The sequence below is a fragment of the Ranitomeya imitator genome, chromosome 1 (assembly GCF_032444005.1).
Source record: "Ranitomeya imitator isolate aRanImi1 chromosome 1, aRanImi1.pri, whole genome shotgun sequence".
NCBI classification, from domain to species: Eukaryota; Metazoa; Chordata; class Amphibia; order Anura; family Dendrobatidae; genus Ranitomeya; species Ranitomeya imitator.
Genome location: NC_091282.1, coordinates 666,396,568 through 666,417,160, shown reverse-complemented (window position 1 = coordinate 666,417,160; position 20,593 = coordinate 666,396,568). Strand labels below are relative to the sequence as shown.

At 50.3% G+C, this 20,593-nt stretch overlaps 1 protein-coding gene across 6 annotated transcripts in view; it reads left to right on the top strand.

Annotated features, from left to right (window-relative positions):
* The first annotated feature begins 3,916 nt into the window (after positions 1-3,916).
* PACS2 (phosphofurin acidic cluster sorting protein 2) overlaps positions 3,917-20,593 on the top strand; it is a 138,103-nt gene continuing 121,426 nt past the window's right edge. For 4 of the 6 annotated variants that reach the window (XM_069729238.1, XM_069729256.1, XM_069729264.1 and 1 more), the window contains exon 1: positions 4,073-4,302. In XM_069729238.1, coding sequence (XP_069585339.1) covers positions 4,193-4,302 — 110 coding nt within the window. In that variant the 5' untranslated portion in view covers positions 4,073-4,192. Of the gene's footprint in view, positions 4,303-20,593 lie in introns of all 6 variants that reach the window. The other 2 variants (XM_069729219.1, XM_069729247.1) reach the window with 2 other exon arrangements.

Genomic DNA, 20,593 nt, shown 5'->3' with positions numbered 1-20,593 from the left:
TGCGGGGATGACCTGGAAAGTGCATTGTGGGAACAGGAGTATGCCGCCTCCACCACCAGGTCTGTTTGTCGGTCTCGGGGAATGGGAGAATTGTAAGCCACCATGGGAAATGGCAGCAGGAGAGACAGTGTCAGAATCCTGAATCCAGGTTTCCGTGAGGGTCAACAGATTCAGAGAGTTTTTCAGAAAGTAATTGGGTAGGAAAGGAAGCTTGTTACATACAGACTGTGGATTCCAAAGGGCACAATTAAAAGAAGGAGATGAAGGAGTGCAAATAATATTAGTAAGATTACTAAGGTTTCGATGTGAGGTAGGGTAGTGGTTGAGGTTTGGGGATGGTGGACCGGGGTTGGGGGAGATGTCCCCTGAAATCAGTAGGAGCAGGAAGATAAAGAGCAAGTAGTTTTTGGAATTGTATGAAGATTTTTTGTGCAGTGTGTTTGGGCAAGATGGGCTGAGGTTTTTCAAGAAGGTGAGAAGTGCATGGGAGCTGTACATGGGAGAAGGAAAGAGAGAGGAGCTGATGTATATGAGTCGTGATGGAGGAGGGATTGGTCGGTGAAAGTGGATTGCAAGAGAACATAGGAGGATAGGAATAAAGCACATGGATAAAAGGGAGAGCAGAGTGTGGGTTACCCGACTCTTGCCCTGACTAACTGCCATGGAATAACTGCTGTATCACGACGCTTATCTTCGTGACGCTTTGCTTCTGAGATGCGTGCACCCCTAAGGATGGTTCTAAATTTATAGTCCAGACTGCTGGGTCAGAAGAGATGGATTGTGGGAACTGGCTGAGGATAATTTGGCAGCTAGGGTCAGCACACCAGGGGTTTTTTTTTTAAGATGATCAAAGACATTCAGCCTGGCAACATCTATTTTAACACCTCCACCAGATAAGATCTACACTAGGATGAGGAGGCAGTCAGCACCCACACCGCTGAAGAACCGCTACCAGGCTCTCACAGGACAACTATGAAGATGTACATCAAAAAAGTGCTTTGCCCACAAAGAACTCCCCAGTAAGAAATCAGAAGCTTCTTGAAGGGAGAAAAAGAGACACTGTGGTGAAAAAGAAAACAAGTGAGAGCTGGTTGTGGGGGATTCCCTACTGAGAGGATCAGAAGCCACTATCTGCCGACCAGACATTACCTCACGAGAAGTGTGCTGTCTTCCAGGTGCCCAAATCAAACACGTCTGATAGTGTATCAAGACTACTTGGTGCTATGGACAACTACCCATGTCTCCTAATACACATAGAAACAAATGACACAGCAAAAAGAGGACCTGGAAACGATAGACAGAGAATTTGAAGACCCAGGGCAGAAAGTGAAGGAACTGGGAGCGCAGGTCGTCTTCTCAATCATCCTCCCAGTGGATGGACATGGACCAAGAATGCTGAACAGGATTATACAGGTGAACAGCTGGCTATGTCGATGGCGCCGTGAGCAACGTTTTGGGTTTCTTGACCATGGAGTGAATTACCTGTATGATGACCTCTTTGCTAGAGATATGTGTTTTCGTAGGATGAAACCTATTTTTGGAATGTTTAAAAAAAAAAAAATGAACATTTAACTTTTTTCACAAAAAATTTACTTCAGCTCCAATTTGTTTTATTTTACCAAGGGTAACAGTAGAAATTGAACCCGAAAAGTTGTTGCACAATTTGTCCTGAGTACGCCGATACTCCATATGTGGGGGTAAACCACTGTTTGGGCACATGGCAGAGCTCGGAAGGGAAGGAGCGCTGTTTGACTTTTCAATGCAATATTGACTGAAATTGAGATGGGACGCCATGTTGCGTTTGGAGAGCCCATGATGTGCCTAAACATTGAAACCCCCCACAAGTGACACCATTTTGGAAAGTAGACCCCCTAAGGAACTTATCTAGATGTGTGGTGAGCACTTTGACCCACCAAGTGCTTCACAGAAGTTTATAATGCAGAGCCGTAAAAATAAAAAATCATATTTTTTCACAAAAATGATCTTTTCTACGCCAATTTTTTATTTTCCCAAGGGTAATAGAAGAAATTGGACCCCAAAAGTTGTTGCGCAATTTGTCCTGAGTACGCTGATACCCCATATGTGGCGGTAAACCACTGTTTGGGCACATGGGAGGGCTCGGAAGGGAAGGAGCGCCGTTTGACTTTTCAATGCAAAATTGACTGGAATTGAGATAGGACGCCATGTTGCGTTTGGAGAGCCCCTAATGTACCTAAACAGTGGAAACCCCCCACAAGTGACCCTATATTGGAAACTAGACCCCCTGAGGAACTTATTTAGATGTGTTGTGAGAACTTTGAACCCCCAAGTGTTTCACTACAGTTTATAATGCAGAGTCGTGAAAATAAAAAATCTTTTTTTTTTTCCACAAAAAAGATTTTGTAGCCCCCAAGTTTTTATTTTTACAAGGGTAACAGGAGAAATTGGACCCCAAAAGTTGTCCAATTTGTCCTGAGTACGCTGATACCCCATATGTGGGGGGACCCCAATTTGGGCGCACGGCAGAGCTCGGAAGGGAAGGAGCATCATTTGGAATACAGACTTTGATGGAATGGTCTGCAGGCGTCACATTGCGTTTGCAGAGCCCCTAATGCACCTAAACAGTAGAAACCCCCCACAAATGACCCCATATTGGAAACTAGACCCCCCAAGGAACTTATCTAGATGTGTTGTGAGAACTTTGAGCCCCCAAGTGTTTCACTATAGTTTATAACGCAGAGCCGTGAAAATAAAAAATCTTTTTTTTCCTCAAAAATTAAATTTTAGACCCCAGTTTTGTATTTTCCCAAGGGTAACAGGAGAAACTGGACCCCAAAAGTTGTTGTCCAATTTGTCCTGAGTACGCTGATACCCCATATGTGGGGGTAAACCACTGTTTGGGCGCATGGCTCACTGAACCCAGGTCCTTACAGCCTGGCCCAAATGGGTTCTGGGCATCAGAACTGGCATCAAAGTAGGCAGTTGATTTTCACATATTTGAATAAGTAACTGATGTTTTTAAGGGGTTAAATGACTTTGGGCCACTGATCTCACACTAAGAATACACAGATATCATTTAACCCCATAAAAACATCACTTACTAATTCAAATCTGTGAAAATCGTCTGTTTGCCCACTTTGACGCTAGTCCTGATGCCCACAACCCTTTTGGGACAGGCTCTAGGGACGTGGGTTTGATATAAGGCATCACTATCTGTGTATTCTTGGTGTGATATCAGTGGCCCAGAGTCATTTAACCCTATGAATAACGCCCTTTGGTGCCCACTTTGTGCCCATGTTTGTGCCAGTTTTATCATTTTTGTAGCTGTTTTTCAGTGTATTCACATCAGGGCTCCTCACTGCATTGTATGTTATTATTGTGATGATTATTTTTTGTTGTTAAACCTATAAAAAACAGAAAAGAAAAAATTGCCGAATAAGAAAACAACTTCAGCCTCGTGGATAATTCAGCTTTTATATTATTCCTGCATGTTTTATGTAGAATGCAATTTGGCTGTTCCACACCAGCTGGCTTTGTCCACGTTATACATAGATTATGTTGTAGCAGCTCGGCCGTCCATAGCAACCAATCACAAGCCAGCATTTATTTCGTCTGTGCACGTTCTACCATGTAAGAAGAAATTTGATTGGTTGTTGTTTAACAGCTGAATATGTTGTCATTATACGCATATTTTTCTGTACAAAAATTGGTTACCAATTACATAGCAGCTTTTATTTTACCCGTGCACGTTTTACCATGTAAGAGGCAATTCGATTGGTTGCTCCATTCCATACAGCTGGCGTCTACTGAAGCAGGTAATTATTCCGCTGCTGCGTGAATCCTGCAGTCGGCGCACCGCTTTCTCCCGTCGGCGTCACTTCCGACCGGGCGGATTTAGTATCCTCGGATAATAATAGCTGTGAGACAACTGAGAGCTGAGCCGCGGGGGCGCGCTTGGTGGGCTCAGGGATTGGGCGGGCGCTCTTCCCTGCACCGGAGCCTTGTGTGGTTGTTCATAAAGCATTTAAGATTCAAAAATAATAAAAAAAAAATTCTAGAAGCGGCGTATCGGCGTCAGCGCGGGCACGGAGTGTCGGGGACGCGCCTGAGGAGGGCACGGAGTAGGAGAGATGTGACCGGAGGAGCCTGCTTGTGTCCTCCGCCCTGAGGCAGGCAACATCCCTCTGTTGGCCGGGAGCAGACGACGGTCACCATGGCGGACAAGGGGCGGCTGAGCTTCCCGGGAGCGCTGAATAGGCCGGTGCCCATGAACTTGTTTGCCACTTGGGAGATAGATGGTTCCAGTCCCAGCTGTATTCCCAGGTGAGTGCGGAGGATGGGGGTAGTAGTCATGTGCCCTATGCTCCATGTATAAGGGCACAGCCGGTATCAGTGGGGGAGGGTTTGTTTACATGCACCGAGGTCTATATATGGAGGGGGATGTGCACAGCCCCCAATCCTGCCCCTGATCACTGCCTGGGGGGACATTATATACGGGGTATAGGTGTACACAGCCCCTGATCACTGCCTGGGGGGACGTTATATACAGGATATAGGTGTGCACAGCCCCCAATCCTGCCCCTGATTACTGCCTGGGGGGACGTTATATAAGGAGTATAGGTGTACACAGCCCCCAATCCTGCCCCTGATCACTGCCTGGGGGGACGTTATATAAGGGGTATAGGTGTACACAGCCCCCAATCCTGCCCTGATCACTGCCTGGGGGGACGTTATATACGGGGTATAGGTGTACACAGCCCCCAATCCTGCCCCTGATCACTGCCTGGGGGGACGTTATATAAGGGGTATAGGTGTACACAGCCCCCAATCCTGCCCCTGATCACTGCCTGGGGGGACGTTATATAAGGAGTATAGGTGTACACAGCCCCCAATCCTGCCCCTGATCACTGCCTGGGGGGACATTATATAAGGAGTATAGGTGTACACAGCCCCCAATCCTGTCCCTGATCACTGCCTGGGGGGACATTATATACGGGGTATAGGTGTACACAACCCCCAATCCTGCCCTGATCACTGCCTGGGGGGACGTTATATACGGGGTATAGGTGTACACAGCCCCCAATCCTGCCCCTGATCACTGCCTGGGGGGACGTTATATACGGGGTATAGGTGTACACAGCCCCTGATCACTGCCTGGGGGGACGTTATATACAGGATATAGGTGTGCACAGCCCCCAATCCTGCCCCTGATCACTGCCTGGGGGGACGTTATATAAGGAGTATAGGTGTGCACAGCCCCCAATCCTGTCCCTGATCACTGCCTGGGGGGACGTTATATAAGGAGTATAGGTGTACACAGCCCCCAATCCTGCCCCTGATCACTGCCTGGGGGGACGTTATATAAGGGGTATAGGTGTACACAGCCCCCAATCCTGCCCCTGATCACTGCCTGGGGGGACATTATATACGGGGTATAGGTGTACACAGCCCCTGATCACTGCCTGGGGGGACGTTATATACAGGATATAGGTGTGCACAGCCCCCAATCCTGCCCCTGATCACTGCCTGGGGGGACGTTATATAAGGAGTATAGGTGTGCACAGCCCCCAATCCTGTCCCTGATCACTGCCTGGGGGGACGTTATATAAGGAGTATAGGTGTACACAGCCCCCAATCCTGCCCCTGATCACTGCCTGGGGGGACGTTATATAAGGGGTATAGGTGTACACAGCCCCCAATCCTGCCCCTGATCACTGCCTGGGGGGACATTATATACGGGGTATAGGTGTACACAGCCCCTGATCACTGCCTGGGGGGACGTTATATACAGGATATAGGTGTGCACAGCCCCCAATCCTGCCCCTGATCACTGCCTGGGGGGACGTTATATAAGGAGTATAGGTGTGCACAGCCCCCAATCCTGTCCCTGATCACTGCCTGGGGGGACGTTATATAAGGAGTATAGGTGTACACAGCCCCCAATCCTGCCCCTGATCACTGCCTGGGGGGACGTTATATAAGGGGTATAGGTGTACACAGCCCCCAATCCTGCCCTGATCACTGCCTGGGGGGACGTTATATACGGGGTATAGGTGTACACAGCCCCCAATCCTGCCCCTGATCACTGCCTGGGGGGACATTATATACGGGGTATAGGTGTACACAGCCCCCAATCCTGCCCTGATCACTGCCTGGGGGGACGTTATATACGGGGTATAGGTGTACACAGCCCCCAATCCTGCCCTGATCACTGCCTGGGGGGACATTATATAAGGAGTATAGGTGTACACAGCCCCCAATCCTGCCCTGATCACTGCCTGGGGGGACGTTATATACGGGGTATAGGTGTACACAGCCCCCAATCCTGCCCTGATCACTGCCTGGGGGGACGTTATATAAGGAGTATAGGTGTACACAGCCCCCAATCCTGCCCCTGATCACTGCCTGGGGGGACATTATATAAGGAGTATAGGTGTACACAGCCCCCAATCCTGTCCCTGATCACTGCCTGGGGGGACATTATATACGGGGTATAGGTGTACACAACCCCCAATCCTGCCCTGATCACTGCCTGGGGGGACGTTATATACGGGGTATAGGTGTACACAGCCCCCAATCCTGCCCCTGATCACTGCCTGGGGGGACGTTATATACGGGGTATAGGTGTACACAGCCCCTGATCACTGCCTGGGGGGACGTTATATACAGGATATAGGTGTGCACAGCCCCCAATCCTGCCCCTGATCACTGCCTGGGGGGACGTTATATAAGGAGTATAGGTGTGCACAGCCCCCAATCCTGTCCCTGATCACTGCCTGGGGGGACGTTATATAAGGAGTATAGGTGTACACAGCCCCCAATCCTGCCCCTGATCACTGCCTGGGGGGACGTTATATAAGGGGTATAGGTGTACACAGCCCCCAATCCTGCCCCTGATCACTGCCTGGGGGGACATTATATACGGGGTATAGGTGTACACAGCCCCTGATCACTGCCTGGGGGGACGTTATATACAGGATATAGGTGTGCACAGCCCCCAATCCTGCCCCTGATCACTGCCTGGGGGGACGTTATATAAGGAGTATAGGTGTGCACAGCCCCCAATCCTGTCCCTGATCACTGCCTGGGGGGACGTTATATAAGGAGTATAGGTGTACACAGCCCCCAATCCTGCCCCTGATCACTGCCTGGGGGGACGTTATATAAGGGGTATAGGTGTACACAGCCCCCAATCCTGCCCCTGATCACTGCCTGGGGGGACATTATATACGGGGTATAGGTGTACACAGCCCCTGATCACTGCCTGGGGGGACGTTATATACAGGATATAGGTGTGCACAGCCCCCAATCCTGCCCCTGATCACTGCCTGGGGGGACGTTATATAAGGAGTATAGGTGTGCACAGCCCCCAATCCTGTCCCTGATCACTGCCTGGGGGGACGTTATATAAGGAGTATAGGTGTACACAGCCCCCAATCCTGCCCTGATCACTGCCTGGGGGGACGTTATATACGGGGTATAGGTGTACACAGCCCCCAATCCTGCCCCTGATCACTGCCTGGGGGGACATTATATACGGGGTATAGGTGTACACAGCCCCCAATCCTGCCCTGATCACTGCCTGGGGGGACGTTATATACGGGGTATAGGTGTACACAGCCCCCAATCCTGCCCTGATCACTGCCTGGGGGGACGTTATATACGGGGTATAGGTGTACACAGCCCCCAATCCTGCCCCTGATCACTGCCTGGGGGGACGTTATATAAGGGGTATAGGTGTACACAGCCCCCAATCCTGCCCTGATCACTGCCTGGGGGGACGTTATATACGGGGTATAGGTGTACACAGCCCCCAATCCTGCCCCTGATCACTGCCTGGGGGGACGTTATATAAGGGGTATAGGTGTACACAGCCCCCAATCCTGCCCCTGATCACTGCCTGGGGGGACGTTATATAAGGAGTATAGGTGTACACAGCCCCCAATCCTGCCCCTGATCACTGCCTGGGGGGACATTATATAAGGAGTATAGGTGTACACAGCCCCCAATCCTGTCCCTGATCACTGCCTGGGGGGACATTATATACGGGGTATAGGTGTACACAACCCCCAATCCTGCCCTGATCACTGCCTGGGGGGACGTTATATACGGGGTATAGGTGTACACAGCCCCCAATCCTGCCCCTGATCACTGCCTGGGGGGACGTTATATACGGGGTATAGGTGTACACAGCCCCTGATCACTGCCTGGGGGGACGTTATATACAGGATATAGGTGTGCACAGCCCCCAATCCTGCCCCTGATCACTGCCTGGGGGGACGTTATATAAGGAGTATAGGTGTGCACAGCCCCCAATCCTGTCCCTGATCACTGCCTGGGGGGACGTTATATAAGGAGTATAGGTGTACACAGCCCCCAATCCTGCCCCTGATCACTGCCTGGGGGGACGTTATATAAGGGGTATAGGTGTACACAGCCCCCAATCCTGCCCCTGATCACTGCCTGGGGGGACATTATATACGGGGTATAGGTGTACACAGCCCCTGATCACTGCCTGGGGGGACGTTATATACAGGATATAGGTGTGCACAGCCCCCAATCCTGCCCCTGATCACTGCCTGGGGGGACGTTATATAAGGAGTATAGGTGTGCACAGCCCCCAATCCTGTCCCTGATCACTGCCTGGGGGGACGTTATATAAGGAGTATAGGTGTACACAGCCCCCAATCCTGCCCCTGATCACTGCCTGGGGGGACGTTATATAAGGGGTATAGGTGTACACAGCCCCCAATCCTGCCCCTGATCACTGCCTGGGGGGACATTATATACGGGGTATAGGTGTACACAGCCCCTGATCACTGCCTGGGGGGACGTTATATACAGGATATAGGTGTGCACAGCCCCCAATCCTGCCCCTGATCACTGCCTGGGGGGACGTTATATAAGGAGTATAGGTGTGCACAGCCCCCAATCCTGTCCCTGATCACTGCCTGGGGGGACGTTATATAAGGAGTATAGGTGTACACAGCCCCCAATCCTGCCCCTGATCACTGCCTGGGGGGACGTTATATAAGGGGTATAGGTGTACACAGCCCCCAATCCTGCCCTGATCACTGCCTGGGGGGACGTTATATACGGGGTATAGGTGTACACAGCCCCCAATCCTGCCCCTGATCACTGCCTGGGGGGACATTATATACGGGGTATAGGTGTACACAGCCCCCAATCCTGCCCTGATCACTGCCTGGGGGGACGTTATATACGGGGTATAGGTGTACACAGCCCCCAATCCTGCCCTGATCACTGCCTGGGGGGACATTATATAAGGAGTATAGGTGTACACAGCCCCCAATCCTGCCCTGATCACTGCCTGGGGGGACGTTATATACGGGGTATAGGTGTACACAGCCCCCAATCCTGCCCTGATCACTGCCTGGGGGGACGTTATATAAGGAGTATAGGTGTACACAGCCCCCAATCCTGCCCCTGATCACTGCCTGGGGGGACATTATATAAGGAGTATAGGTGTACACAGCCCCCAATCCTGTCCCTGATCACTGCCTGGGGGGACATTATATACGGGGTATAGGTGTACACAACCCCCAATCCTGCCCTGATCACTGCCTGGGGGGACGTTATATACGGGGTATAGGTGTACACAGCCCCCAATCCTGCCCCTGATCACTGCCTGGGGGGACGTTATATACGGGGTATAGGTGTACACAGCCCCTGATCACTGCCTGGGGGGACGTTATATACAGGATATAGGTGTGCACAGCCCCCAATCCTGCCCCTGATCACTGCCTGGGGGGACGTTATATAAGGAGTATAGGTGTGCACAGCCCCCAATCCTGTCCCTGATCACTGCCTGGGGGGACGTTATATAAGGAGTATAGGTGTACACAGCCCCCAATCCTGCCCCTGATCACTGCCTGGGGGGACGTTATATAAGGGGTATAGGTGTACACAGCCCCCAATCCTGCCCCTGATCACTGCCTGGGGGGACATTATATACGGGGTATAGGTGTACACAGCCCCTGATCACTGCCTGGGGGGACGTTATATACAGGATATAGGTGTGCACAGCCCCCAATCCTGCCCCTGATCACTGCCTGGGGGGACGTTATATAAGGAGTATAGGTGTGCACAGCCCCCAATCCTGTCCCTGATCACTGCCTGGGGGGACGTTATATAAGGAGTATAGGTGTACACAGCCCCCAATCCTGCCCCTGATCACTGCCTGGGGGGACGTTATATAAGGGGTATAGGTGTACACAGCCCCCAATCCTGCCCCTGATCACTGCCTGGGGGGACATTATATACGGGGTATAGGTGTACACAGCCCCTGATCACTGCCTGGGGGGACGTTATATACAGGATATAGGTGTGCACAGCCCCCAATCCTGCCCCTGATCACTGCCTGGGGGGACGTTATATAAGGAGTATAGGTGTGCACAGCCCCCAATCCTGTCCCTGATCACTGCCTGGGGGGACGTTATATAAGGAGTATAGGTGTACACAGCCCCCAATCCTGCCCTGATCACTGCCTGGGGGGACGTTATATACGGGGTATAGGTGTACACAGCCCCCAATCCTGCCCCTGATCACTGCCTGGGGGGACATTATATACGGGGTATAGGTGTACACAGCCCCCAATCCTGCCCTGATCACTGCCTGGGGGGACGTTATATACGGGGTATAGGTGTACACAGCCCCCAATCCTGCCCTGATCACTGCCTGGGGGGACGTTATATACGGGGTATAGGTGTACACAGCCCCCAATCCTGCCCCTGATCACTGCCTGGGGGGACGTTATATAAGGGGTATAGGTGTACACAGCCCCCAATCCTGCCCTGATCACTGCCTGGGGGGACGTTATATACGGGGTATAGGTGTACACAGCCCCCAATCCTGCCCCTGATCACTGCCTGGGGGGACGTTATATAAGGGGTATAGGTGTACACAGCCCCCAATCCTGCCCCTGATCACTGCCTGGGGGGACGTTATATAAGGAGTATAGGTGTACACAGCCCCCAATCCTGCCCCTGATCACTGCCTGGGGGGACATTATATAAGGAGTATAGGTGTACACAGCCCCCAATCCTGTCCCTGATCACTGCCTGGGGGGACATTATATACGGGGTATAGGTGTACACAACCCCCAATCCTGCCCTGATCACTGCCTGGGGGGACGTTATATACGGGGTATAGGTGTACACAGCCCCCAATCCTGCCCCTGATCACTGCCTGGGGGGACGTTATATACGGGGTATAGGTGTACACAGCCCCCAATCCTGCCCCTGATCACTGCCTGGGGGGACGTTATATACGGGGTATAGGTGTACACAGCCCCCAATCCTGCCCCTGATCACTGCCTGGGGGGACGTTATATACGGGGTATAGGTGTACACAGCCCCTGATCACTGCCTGGGGGGACATTATATACAGGATATAGGTGTACACAGCCCCCAATCCTGTCCCTGATCACTGCCTGGGGGGACGTTATATAAGGGGTATAGGTATACACAGCCCCCAATCCAGCCCCTGATCACTGCCTGGGGGGACATTATATACGGGGTATAGGTGTACACAGCCCCCAATCCAGCCCCTGATCACTGCCTGGGGGGACATTATATACGGGGTATAGGTGTACACAGCCCCAATCCTGCCCCTGATCACTGCCTGGGGGGGACGTTATATACGGGGTATAGGTGTACACAGCCCCCAATCCTGCCCCTGATCACTGCCTGGGGGGACATTATATACGGGGTATAGGTGTACACAGCCCCAATCCTGCCCCTGATCACTGCCTGGGGGGACGTTATATACGGGGTATAGGTGTACACAGCCCCCAATCCTGCCCCTGATCACTGCCTGGAGGGGACGTTATATACGGGGTATAGGTGTACACAGCCCCCAATCCTGCCCCTGATCACTGCCTGGGGGGACATTATATACGGGGTATAGGTGTACACAGCCCCCAATCCTGCCCCTGATCACTGCCTGGGGGGACATTATATACGGGGTATAAGTGTGCACAGCCCCCAATCCTGCCCCTGATCACTGCCTGGGGGGACATTATATACGGGGTATAAGTGTGCACAGCCCCCAATCCTGCCCCTGATCACTGCCTGGGGGGACATTATATACGGGGTATAAGTGTGCACAGCCCCCAATCCTGCCCCTGATCACTGCCTGGGGGGACATTATATACGGGGTATAAGTGTGCACAGCCCCCAATCCTGCCCCTGATCACTGCCTGGGGGGACATTATATACGGGGTATAAGTGTGCACAGCCCCCAATCCTGCCCCTGATCACTGCCTGGGGGGACATTATATACGGGGTATAGGTGTACACAGCCCCAATCCTGCCCCTGATCACTGCCTGGGGGGACGTTATATACGGGGTATAGGTGTACACAGCCCCAATCCTGCCCCTGATCACTGCCTGGGGGGGACATTATATACGGGGTATAGGTGTACACAGCCCCAATCCTGCCCCTGATCACTGCCTGGGGGGACATTATATACGGGGTATAGGTGTACACAGCCCCCAATCCTGCCCCTGATCACTGCCTGGGGGGACGTTATATACGGGGTATAGGTGTACACAGCCCCCAATCCTGCCCCTGATCACTGCCTGGGGGACGTTATATACGGGGTATAGGTGTACACAGCCCCAATCCTGCCCCTGATCACTGCCTGGGGGGGACATTATATACGGGGTATAGGTGTACACAGCCCCAATCCTGCCCCTGATCACTGCCTGGGGGGACATTATATACGGGGTATAGGTGTACACAGCCCCAATCCTGCCCCTGATCACTGCCTGGGGGGACGTTATATACGGGGTATAGGTGTACACAGCCCCTGATCACTGCCTGGGGGGACATTATATACAGGATATAGGTGTACACAGCCCCCAATCCTGTCCCTGATCACTGCCTGGGGGGACGTTATATAAGGGGTATAGGTGTACACAGCCCCCAATCCAGCCCCTGATCACTGCCTGGGGGGACATTATATACGGGGTATAGGTGTACACAGCCCCAATCCTGCCCCTGATCACTGCCTGGGGGGGACGTTATATACGGGGTATAGGTGTACACAGCCCCCAATCCTGCCCCTGATCACTGCCTGGGGGGACATTATATACGGGGTATAGGTGTACACAGCCCCAATCCTGCCCCTGATCACTGCCTGGGGGGACGTTATATACGGGGTATAGGTGTACACAGCCCCCAATCCTGCCCCTGATCACTGCCTGGAGGGGACGTTATATACGGGGTATAGGTGTACACAGCCCCCAATCCTGCCCCTGATCACTGCCTGGGGGGACATTATATACGGGGTATAAGTGTGCACAGCCCCCAATCCTGCCCCTGATCACTGCCTGGGGGGACATTATATACGGGGTATAAGTGTGCACAGCCCCCAATCCTGCCCCTGATCACTGCCTGGAGGGGACGTTATATACGGGGTATAAGTGTGCACAGCCCCCAATCCTGCCCCTGATCACTGCCTGGGGGGACATTATATACGGGGTATAAGTGTGCACAGCCCCCAATCCTGCCCCTGATCACTGCCTGGGGGGACATTATATACGGGGTATAAGTGTGCACAGCCCCCAATCCTGCCCCTGATCACTGCCTGGGGGGACATTATATACGGGGTATAAGTGTGCACAGCCCCCAATCCTGCCCCTGATCACTGCCTGGGGGGACATTATATACGGGGTATAGGTGTACACAGCCCCAATCCTGCCCCTGATCACTGCCTGGGGGGGACATTATATACGGGGTATAGGTGTACACAGCCCCAATCCTGCCCCTGATCACTGCCTGGGGGGACATTATATACGGGGTATAGGTGTACACAGCCCCCAATCCTGCCCCTGATCACTGCCTGGGGGGACGTTATATACGGGGTATAGGTGTACACAGCCCCCAATACTGCCCCTGATCACTGCCTGGGGGGACGTTATATACGGGGTATAGGTGTACACAGCCCCCAATCCTGCCCCTGATCACTGCCTGGGGGACGTTATATACGGGGTATAGGTGTACACAGCCCCAATCCTGCCCCTGATCACTGCCTGGGGGGACGTTATATACGGGGTATAGGTGTACACAGCCCCCAATCCTGCCCCTGATCACTGCCTGGGGGGACATTATATACGGGGTATAGGTGTACACAGCCCCCAATCCTGCCCCTGATCACTGCCTGGGGGGACATTATATACGGGGTATAGGTGTACACAGCCCCCAATCCTGCCCCTGATCACTGCCTGGGGGGACGTTATATACGGGGTATAGGTGTACACAGCCCCAATCCTGTCCCTGATCACTGCCTGGGGGGACATTATATACGGGGTATAGGTGTACACAGCCCCCAATCCTGCCCCTGATCACTGCCTGGGGGGACATTATATACGGGGTATAGGTGTACACAGCCCCCAATCCTGCCCCTGATCACTGCCTGGGGGGACGTTATATACGGGGTATAGGTGTACACAGCCCCCAATCCTGTCCCTGATCACTGCCTGGGGGACGACATTATATAAGGGGTATAGGTGTACACAGCCCCAAATCATGCCCCTGATCACTGCCTGCACAAGATGTCAGGGCAGTGGATGTGGCAGTAAACCTGCCAGTGACTGGTAAACTCTGGGGTAACTCGTAAGGACTGGTGGATGCCAGCCCGTGCCATTTTGGCTCATGTATCCGCTCGCTCTGGCGTAGTCGCTGCTGTCTCATGTTGTTAGTCTTACCTGTAGAGGGACTGTCATTATGTCTCAGCATTCGCTCTATACTCCCTGTATAAAGGGATCTGACTGACACAGCTCTGCTGGGGAAAGAAAAGTTCTATAAAACAATGTATCTAGTGTCTAAGGAGTAAAGTTTCTTGTGTAGAGTCAGGCATGTCAGTGAGGAGACTTACACAGCATGTAAGGATTAGAACTCTAGCGCCACCTATTGGAAGTAGTGTCCACATGTTACAATGTACCTTGTGATGGAGAAAGTGGCTGACAATGAGGTTTGTCAGGAATGTAAATGAGTGAATGTGTCACTTTTTGTCCTTGAGCATCAGTTGCCTTGATGTAGATGGGGATCTTCTCTCCCAAGGATTGCTAGATGTAAGGGCTTCGGTGCCTGCTCTTCCCCTTTTTGCTTATTAAATGTATGAGACTCTAATGGAAATTGGCTTTGCTCACGTTAGCCTGGCTGATATACGCTAGCTGATTGTGGGGGTCTCTGCGGAGAATATATACTGTCTTGTTGATATTTTAGGTGATCTTTAAGGAGTTCTTTCCATGGTCACAAATGGTTATCGTTGGATACAAGCAATTGTGCAATTTGTTGCTTGCTAATATTTTCAGCCCTTCTTCAGATATTAACACGTTTTGTTTACAGCTTGTTGCCTTGGAGACCGACCACTGCTGCGAGACAGCAATACATGAATAGTGTTTACAGGTTGTTTTCTGTTTTGAAGCTGCCCAGGATCACTGGAACACATTCAATTTTTTACCAACTAATCCCTTAGAATTTGCAGCCGGTCTTGACATATTTGCATTTCTCTTTTCCTTACAGCTTGTTGCTTACAAAGTAGACCGCAGCAGTGGTCGGTCTCCTAAGCATCAAGCTGTAAGGGAAAGAGAAATGTTAAGATCTCAAGAACGGCTGAAAGTTTTAATAATCAGTAAATTGCAGATGTGCTTGTACAGTACAGACCAAAAGTTTGGACACACCTTCTCATTTAAATATTTTTCTGTATTTTCATGACTATGAAAATTGTACATTCACACTGAAGGCATCAAAACTATGAATTAACACATATGGAATTATATACTTAACAAAAAAGTGTGAAACAACTGAAGTTATGTCTTATATTCTAGGTTCTTCAAAGTAGCCACCTTTTGCTTTGATGACTGCTTTGCACACTCTTGGCATTCTTTTGATGAGCTTCAAGAGGTAGTCACCAGGAATGATTTTTACTTCACAGGTGTGCCCTGTCAGGTTTAATAAGTGGGATTTCTTGCCTTATAAATGGTGTTGGGACCATCAGTTGTGTTGTGCAGAAGTCTGGTGGATACAGAGCTGATAGTCCTACTGAATAGACTGTTAGAATTTGTATTATGGCAAGAAAAAAGCAGCTAAGTAAAGAACAACAAGTGGCCATCATTACTTTAAGAAATGAAGGTCAGTCAGTCCGAAAAATTGGGCAAACTTTGAAAGTGTCCCCAAGTGCAGTGGCAAAAACCATCAAGCGCTACAAAGAAACTGGCTCACATGAGGACCGCCCCAGGAAAGGAAGACCAAGAGTCACCTCTGCTTCTGAGGATAAGTTTATCCGAGTCACCAGCCTCAGAAATCGCAGGTTAACAGCAGCTCAGATTACAGACCAGGTCAATGCCACACAGAGTTCTAGCAGTAGACACATCTATACAACAACTGTTAAGAGGAGACTTTGTGCAGCAGGCCTTCATGGTAAAATAGCAGCTAGGAAACCACTGCTAAGGACAGGCAACAAACAGAAGAGACTTGTTTGGGCTAAAGAACACAAGGAATGGACATTAGACCAGTGGAAATCTGTGCTTTGGTCTGATGAGTCCAAATTTGAGATCTTTGGTTCCAACCACCGTGTCTTTGTGCGACGCAGAAAAGGTGAACGGATGGACTCTACATGCTTGGTTCCCACCGTGAAGCATGGAGGAGGAGGTGTTATGGTGTGGGGGTGCTTTACTGGTGACACTGTTGGGGATTTATTCAACATTGAAGGCATATTATCCATCCGGTTTGCGTTTAGTTGGACCATCGTTTATTTTTCAACAGGACAATGACCCCAAACACACCTCCAGGCTGTAAGGGCTATTTGATGAAGAAGGAGAGTGATGGGGTGCTACGCCAGATGACCTGGCCTCCACAGTCACCAGACCTGAACCCAATCGAGATGGTTTGGGATGAGCTGGACCGCAGAGTGAAGGAAAAAGGGCCAACAAGTGCTAAGCATCTCTGGGAACTCCTTCAAGATTGTTGGAAGACCATTCCCGGTGACTACCTCTTGAAGCTCATCAAGAGAACGCCAAGAGTGTGCAAAGCAGTCATCAAAGCAAAAGGTGGCTACTTTGAAGAACCTAGAATATAAGACATAATTTCAGTTGTTTCACACTTTTTTTGTTAAGTATATAATTCCACATGTGCTAATTCATAGTTTTGATGCCTTCAGTGTGAATGTACAATTTTCATAGTCATGAAAATACAGAAAAATCTTTAAATGAGGTGTGTCCAAACTTTTGGTCTGTACTGTATTTCCAAGCTATATTCATCTGTGAAGATGTGAATAACCCCTTGTAGCTATGTGCCCACGTTGCGGATTCGTGTGCGGATTTTTCCACACCGTTATTGCAAAATCCGCAGGTAAAATGCACTGCGTTTTTCCTGCGGTTTTCTTGCTTTTTTCTGCGGATTCCACCTGCGGTTTTACACCTGCAGATTCCTATTGAGGAGCAGATGTAAACTGCTGCGGAATCTGCACAAAGAATTGACATGCTGCGGAAAATACAACGCTGCCTTTCCGTGCTGTATTTACCGTACCATGTGCACTGCGGATTTGGTTTTCCATAGATTTACATTGTACTGTAAACCGCATGGAAAACTGCTGTGAATCCGCAGTAGCCAATCCGCTGCGGATCCGCAGCCAAATCCGCAACGTGTGCACATAGCCTTAAGGATACACTTACACTTTATAAATAAAAACGGTTTCCTTATCTATACAGAAGTATTCCTGTTATCACAATATTATATAATGTTTCATCAAAATCCCAAATATTTTAATGTCTATTGGAACAAGTCTATATTGTCTTGTGGCAGTTTGAATGTAATTCTCTATAGGTAAAAAGCATGAAAATTAGCTCTGTTGCGAAACAAAATAAACTATCTCACCACCTAGCTGCCTACCCTTTAAGTCAATGTGCCCGATGTATCCAAGCTTTCACTCCAGAATTCTGCCATTAAAGCTTAGAAAAGTCACTAAATTTAGGCACAACTCCAAGTCACCCCCAAATTTTACACCTTTTTGTTTTAATAGCTCCGATAAAATGGGTGGGATAGGGGGCCTCAAATTCATGATGAATGGCTTTGTTCCCCACGGCGCAAGTCTTACTCCAGGAGGGGTAGGATTTGGGGTGAGGCGTACTCAGCTCATCTTGCACTCGTGAAGAGGTGTACACCCATGGCTCATCAAAACCGGAGTGATGAACGCCAGTTTTGATGTGGGCAAATGCTAAGCTAAAAACTCACCTACAGATGCCTGTTTCAGGGTATTTGACTCTCATCAGTGTTGAGCAGAGCTTCAAGGGTGTCACACTCAGCCAGCCCAGCCAGAATCCAAGCTACCCCCATGAGGAGCAAACACCCCCAGGCATCTGTAGATGAGTCTCTTGTTTGGCATTTATCCAAGGTCGTGTTTAAAGGGTCAGACATTGGCTCCTACCTCTCCTAGATATTACTTTGCAAGACTGCTCTCTTGAGGAACAAAAGAGACTAATTTGCATGCCTTCCAGTTAACATTAGTTTGCACTTTCTGTTTAGGAGAAAAAGACAGAGTTCATGTGCATAATGGAGTAATTGCAGCACTGCTGCTAACAGAAGCCGAGGGATCCTAATGATTGGTCTGTCAATGTCCTCGCTGTTAGAATGGGAGATAAAGTTCTGCCTTCTGCGCTTTTTCTTCCATTCTAAAACTGACCCAGATGGGCCCAGCAACAGTCAGTAGGGCCCTTCTGCTGCTGTTCGCATCTGATCCGTCTTTGGTTTTGCATATGAATTCCTTTTGTCTGAATATGAAAATGGAAATATGGACATATCTGCCTCATACATCTACACGTGACAGAAGAAACCCACTGTGGATATTGCCATAGATCCAGAGCGTCTTTTGCGTGCAGATTTGCAAAATGGTTAAAGCGCTTGAAAAGACCTGTATGATTTTCCCCACAGAGCTGTGTAAGCAGCGTGTGGATGACGGATCTGGTAGCATTTCATGTTGGGTAGTATCGGTTGACGCCTGGCTATAGATCTTTTCATTGACCTGTACGTTTTCAGTTGTTCCTACCGGCCAGAAATGTTCAATCTGTCGGGGCACGTTGGAAGTTGTAGTTCCACAACAGCTGTCGTTCTGTAGGCTGCTGATACCTGGTCCTGATGGGTCCAGGCACCTTTTGTTATATAGTGCACACAAATGACTAATTCCATAATCCAGCGATTTGCCCTGCAATAAATGACTGGTGGGGCATGCTGGGAGTTGTGGTTTCACACCTACAGATTGTGCAGTCCCAAAGCTCCAGGCACTGAGACACAAGAAGACAGATTAGTCCTAGAGGAGTATGGAGGGGGTGATACAGTAGTAGAAATACATGTGAATATCAAGGGGATTATTAATGACTGCACATAAGCCACCCAGCCAGCTGTGCCCCGTGTGAGCGCAGGTATAAATACCCTAAAGAGAGGATTATGGGATAGAGGAGGCACTGGCCACGAGGCTGTGTGATAATCCAGTGATGCTGTGCGTGCAGCGATCTGGATGCACAGGCTTTCTGTAGTGCGGGCACCTATTGGGAGACATTGCATCCAGTGCTGCAGAAAGAAAAGGGATTTGTCAAGTTCCGATTTTCTGCGGCGAGGGATCAGCACTGTGGAAAGCGTCCTTTCTGCAGGTACAGATGACACTCGGTGAAGCAGAGATCCATCAAGGACCTGCGCAGTAGTAGATCGCAGCGGACCGTACCCATGCATGCTGCTGATCAGGAAGCTGATCGAAGTGTAAAAAGAAGGGAATTCATTGGTGTGCTGACCTGTATAGCTTCATGGTGACATAGGGGTCGTTTGTGGTGTGCTGCCATGAAGACATCTGCATAGAAGCTGTAGGCACCACCGTTGGTGATTTTTAAAGGGGATATTGCACCAGACGTTGGCTACCCCATCTGAGAGCAGCATAATGTAGAGAGAGAGCCTAATTCCAGCAATATGTCACTTGCTAGGTTTCTTGCTACAGTTCTGATCAATTCAGTTTCGTCTGCCTCAGAGCTAGCAGACTCCTGAGTACTGAGCTCTTTATAACCCAGCCCACACCACTGGCTGTTTTCTGTGTGCACTGTGCATAGGCAGAAAGACGCCAATCAGTGGTGAGGATGGGGTTAGACTACTTGGCAGCAGGTCCCCAAGTGATAATCACCTTCTGACAAACACAGATTTTATCTAGACGACCTTAAACGGCCCAGTAAGTGACGCATCACTGGACTCAGGGTCTCTGTCACTACATCCTGCTGCTTTCAGAGTAGGGGAAACAACCTGGTGACAGATTCACTTCAAGGTTCATGCGTAATGGGAACCTGACAAGGAGAATCATACTGACCCCAACCACGGGCAGCACATCGGCTGGGTTACTGCATGCATGTAGATTTTACTCTGAAACGCTTCGAGCTTGTCAGTGAAAGCTTACTTTGATCAGCCGTCCGGGGCCTATGTGGCTCACGGGCCAGCTTCTCCTCACCCTGACTTCCTAGACTCACAGGTCTCACTGTCAGTGGTGCTGGGGAGAAGCCGCCAACGATCTGCCATAGGACTAACCAGCCAAGTCCCCTGCGGCTTTTCAAAG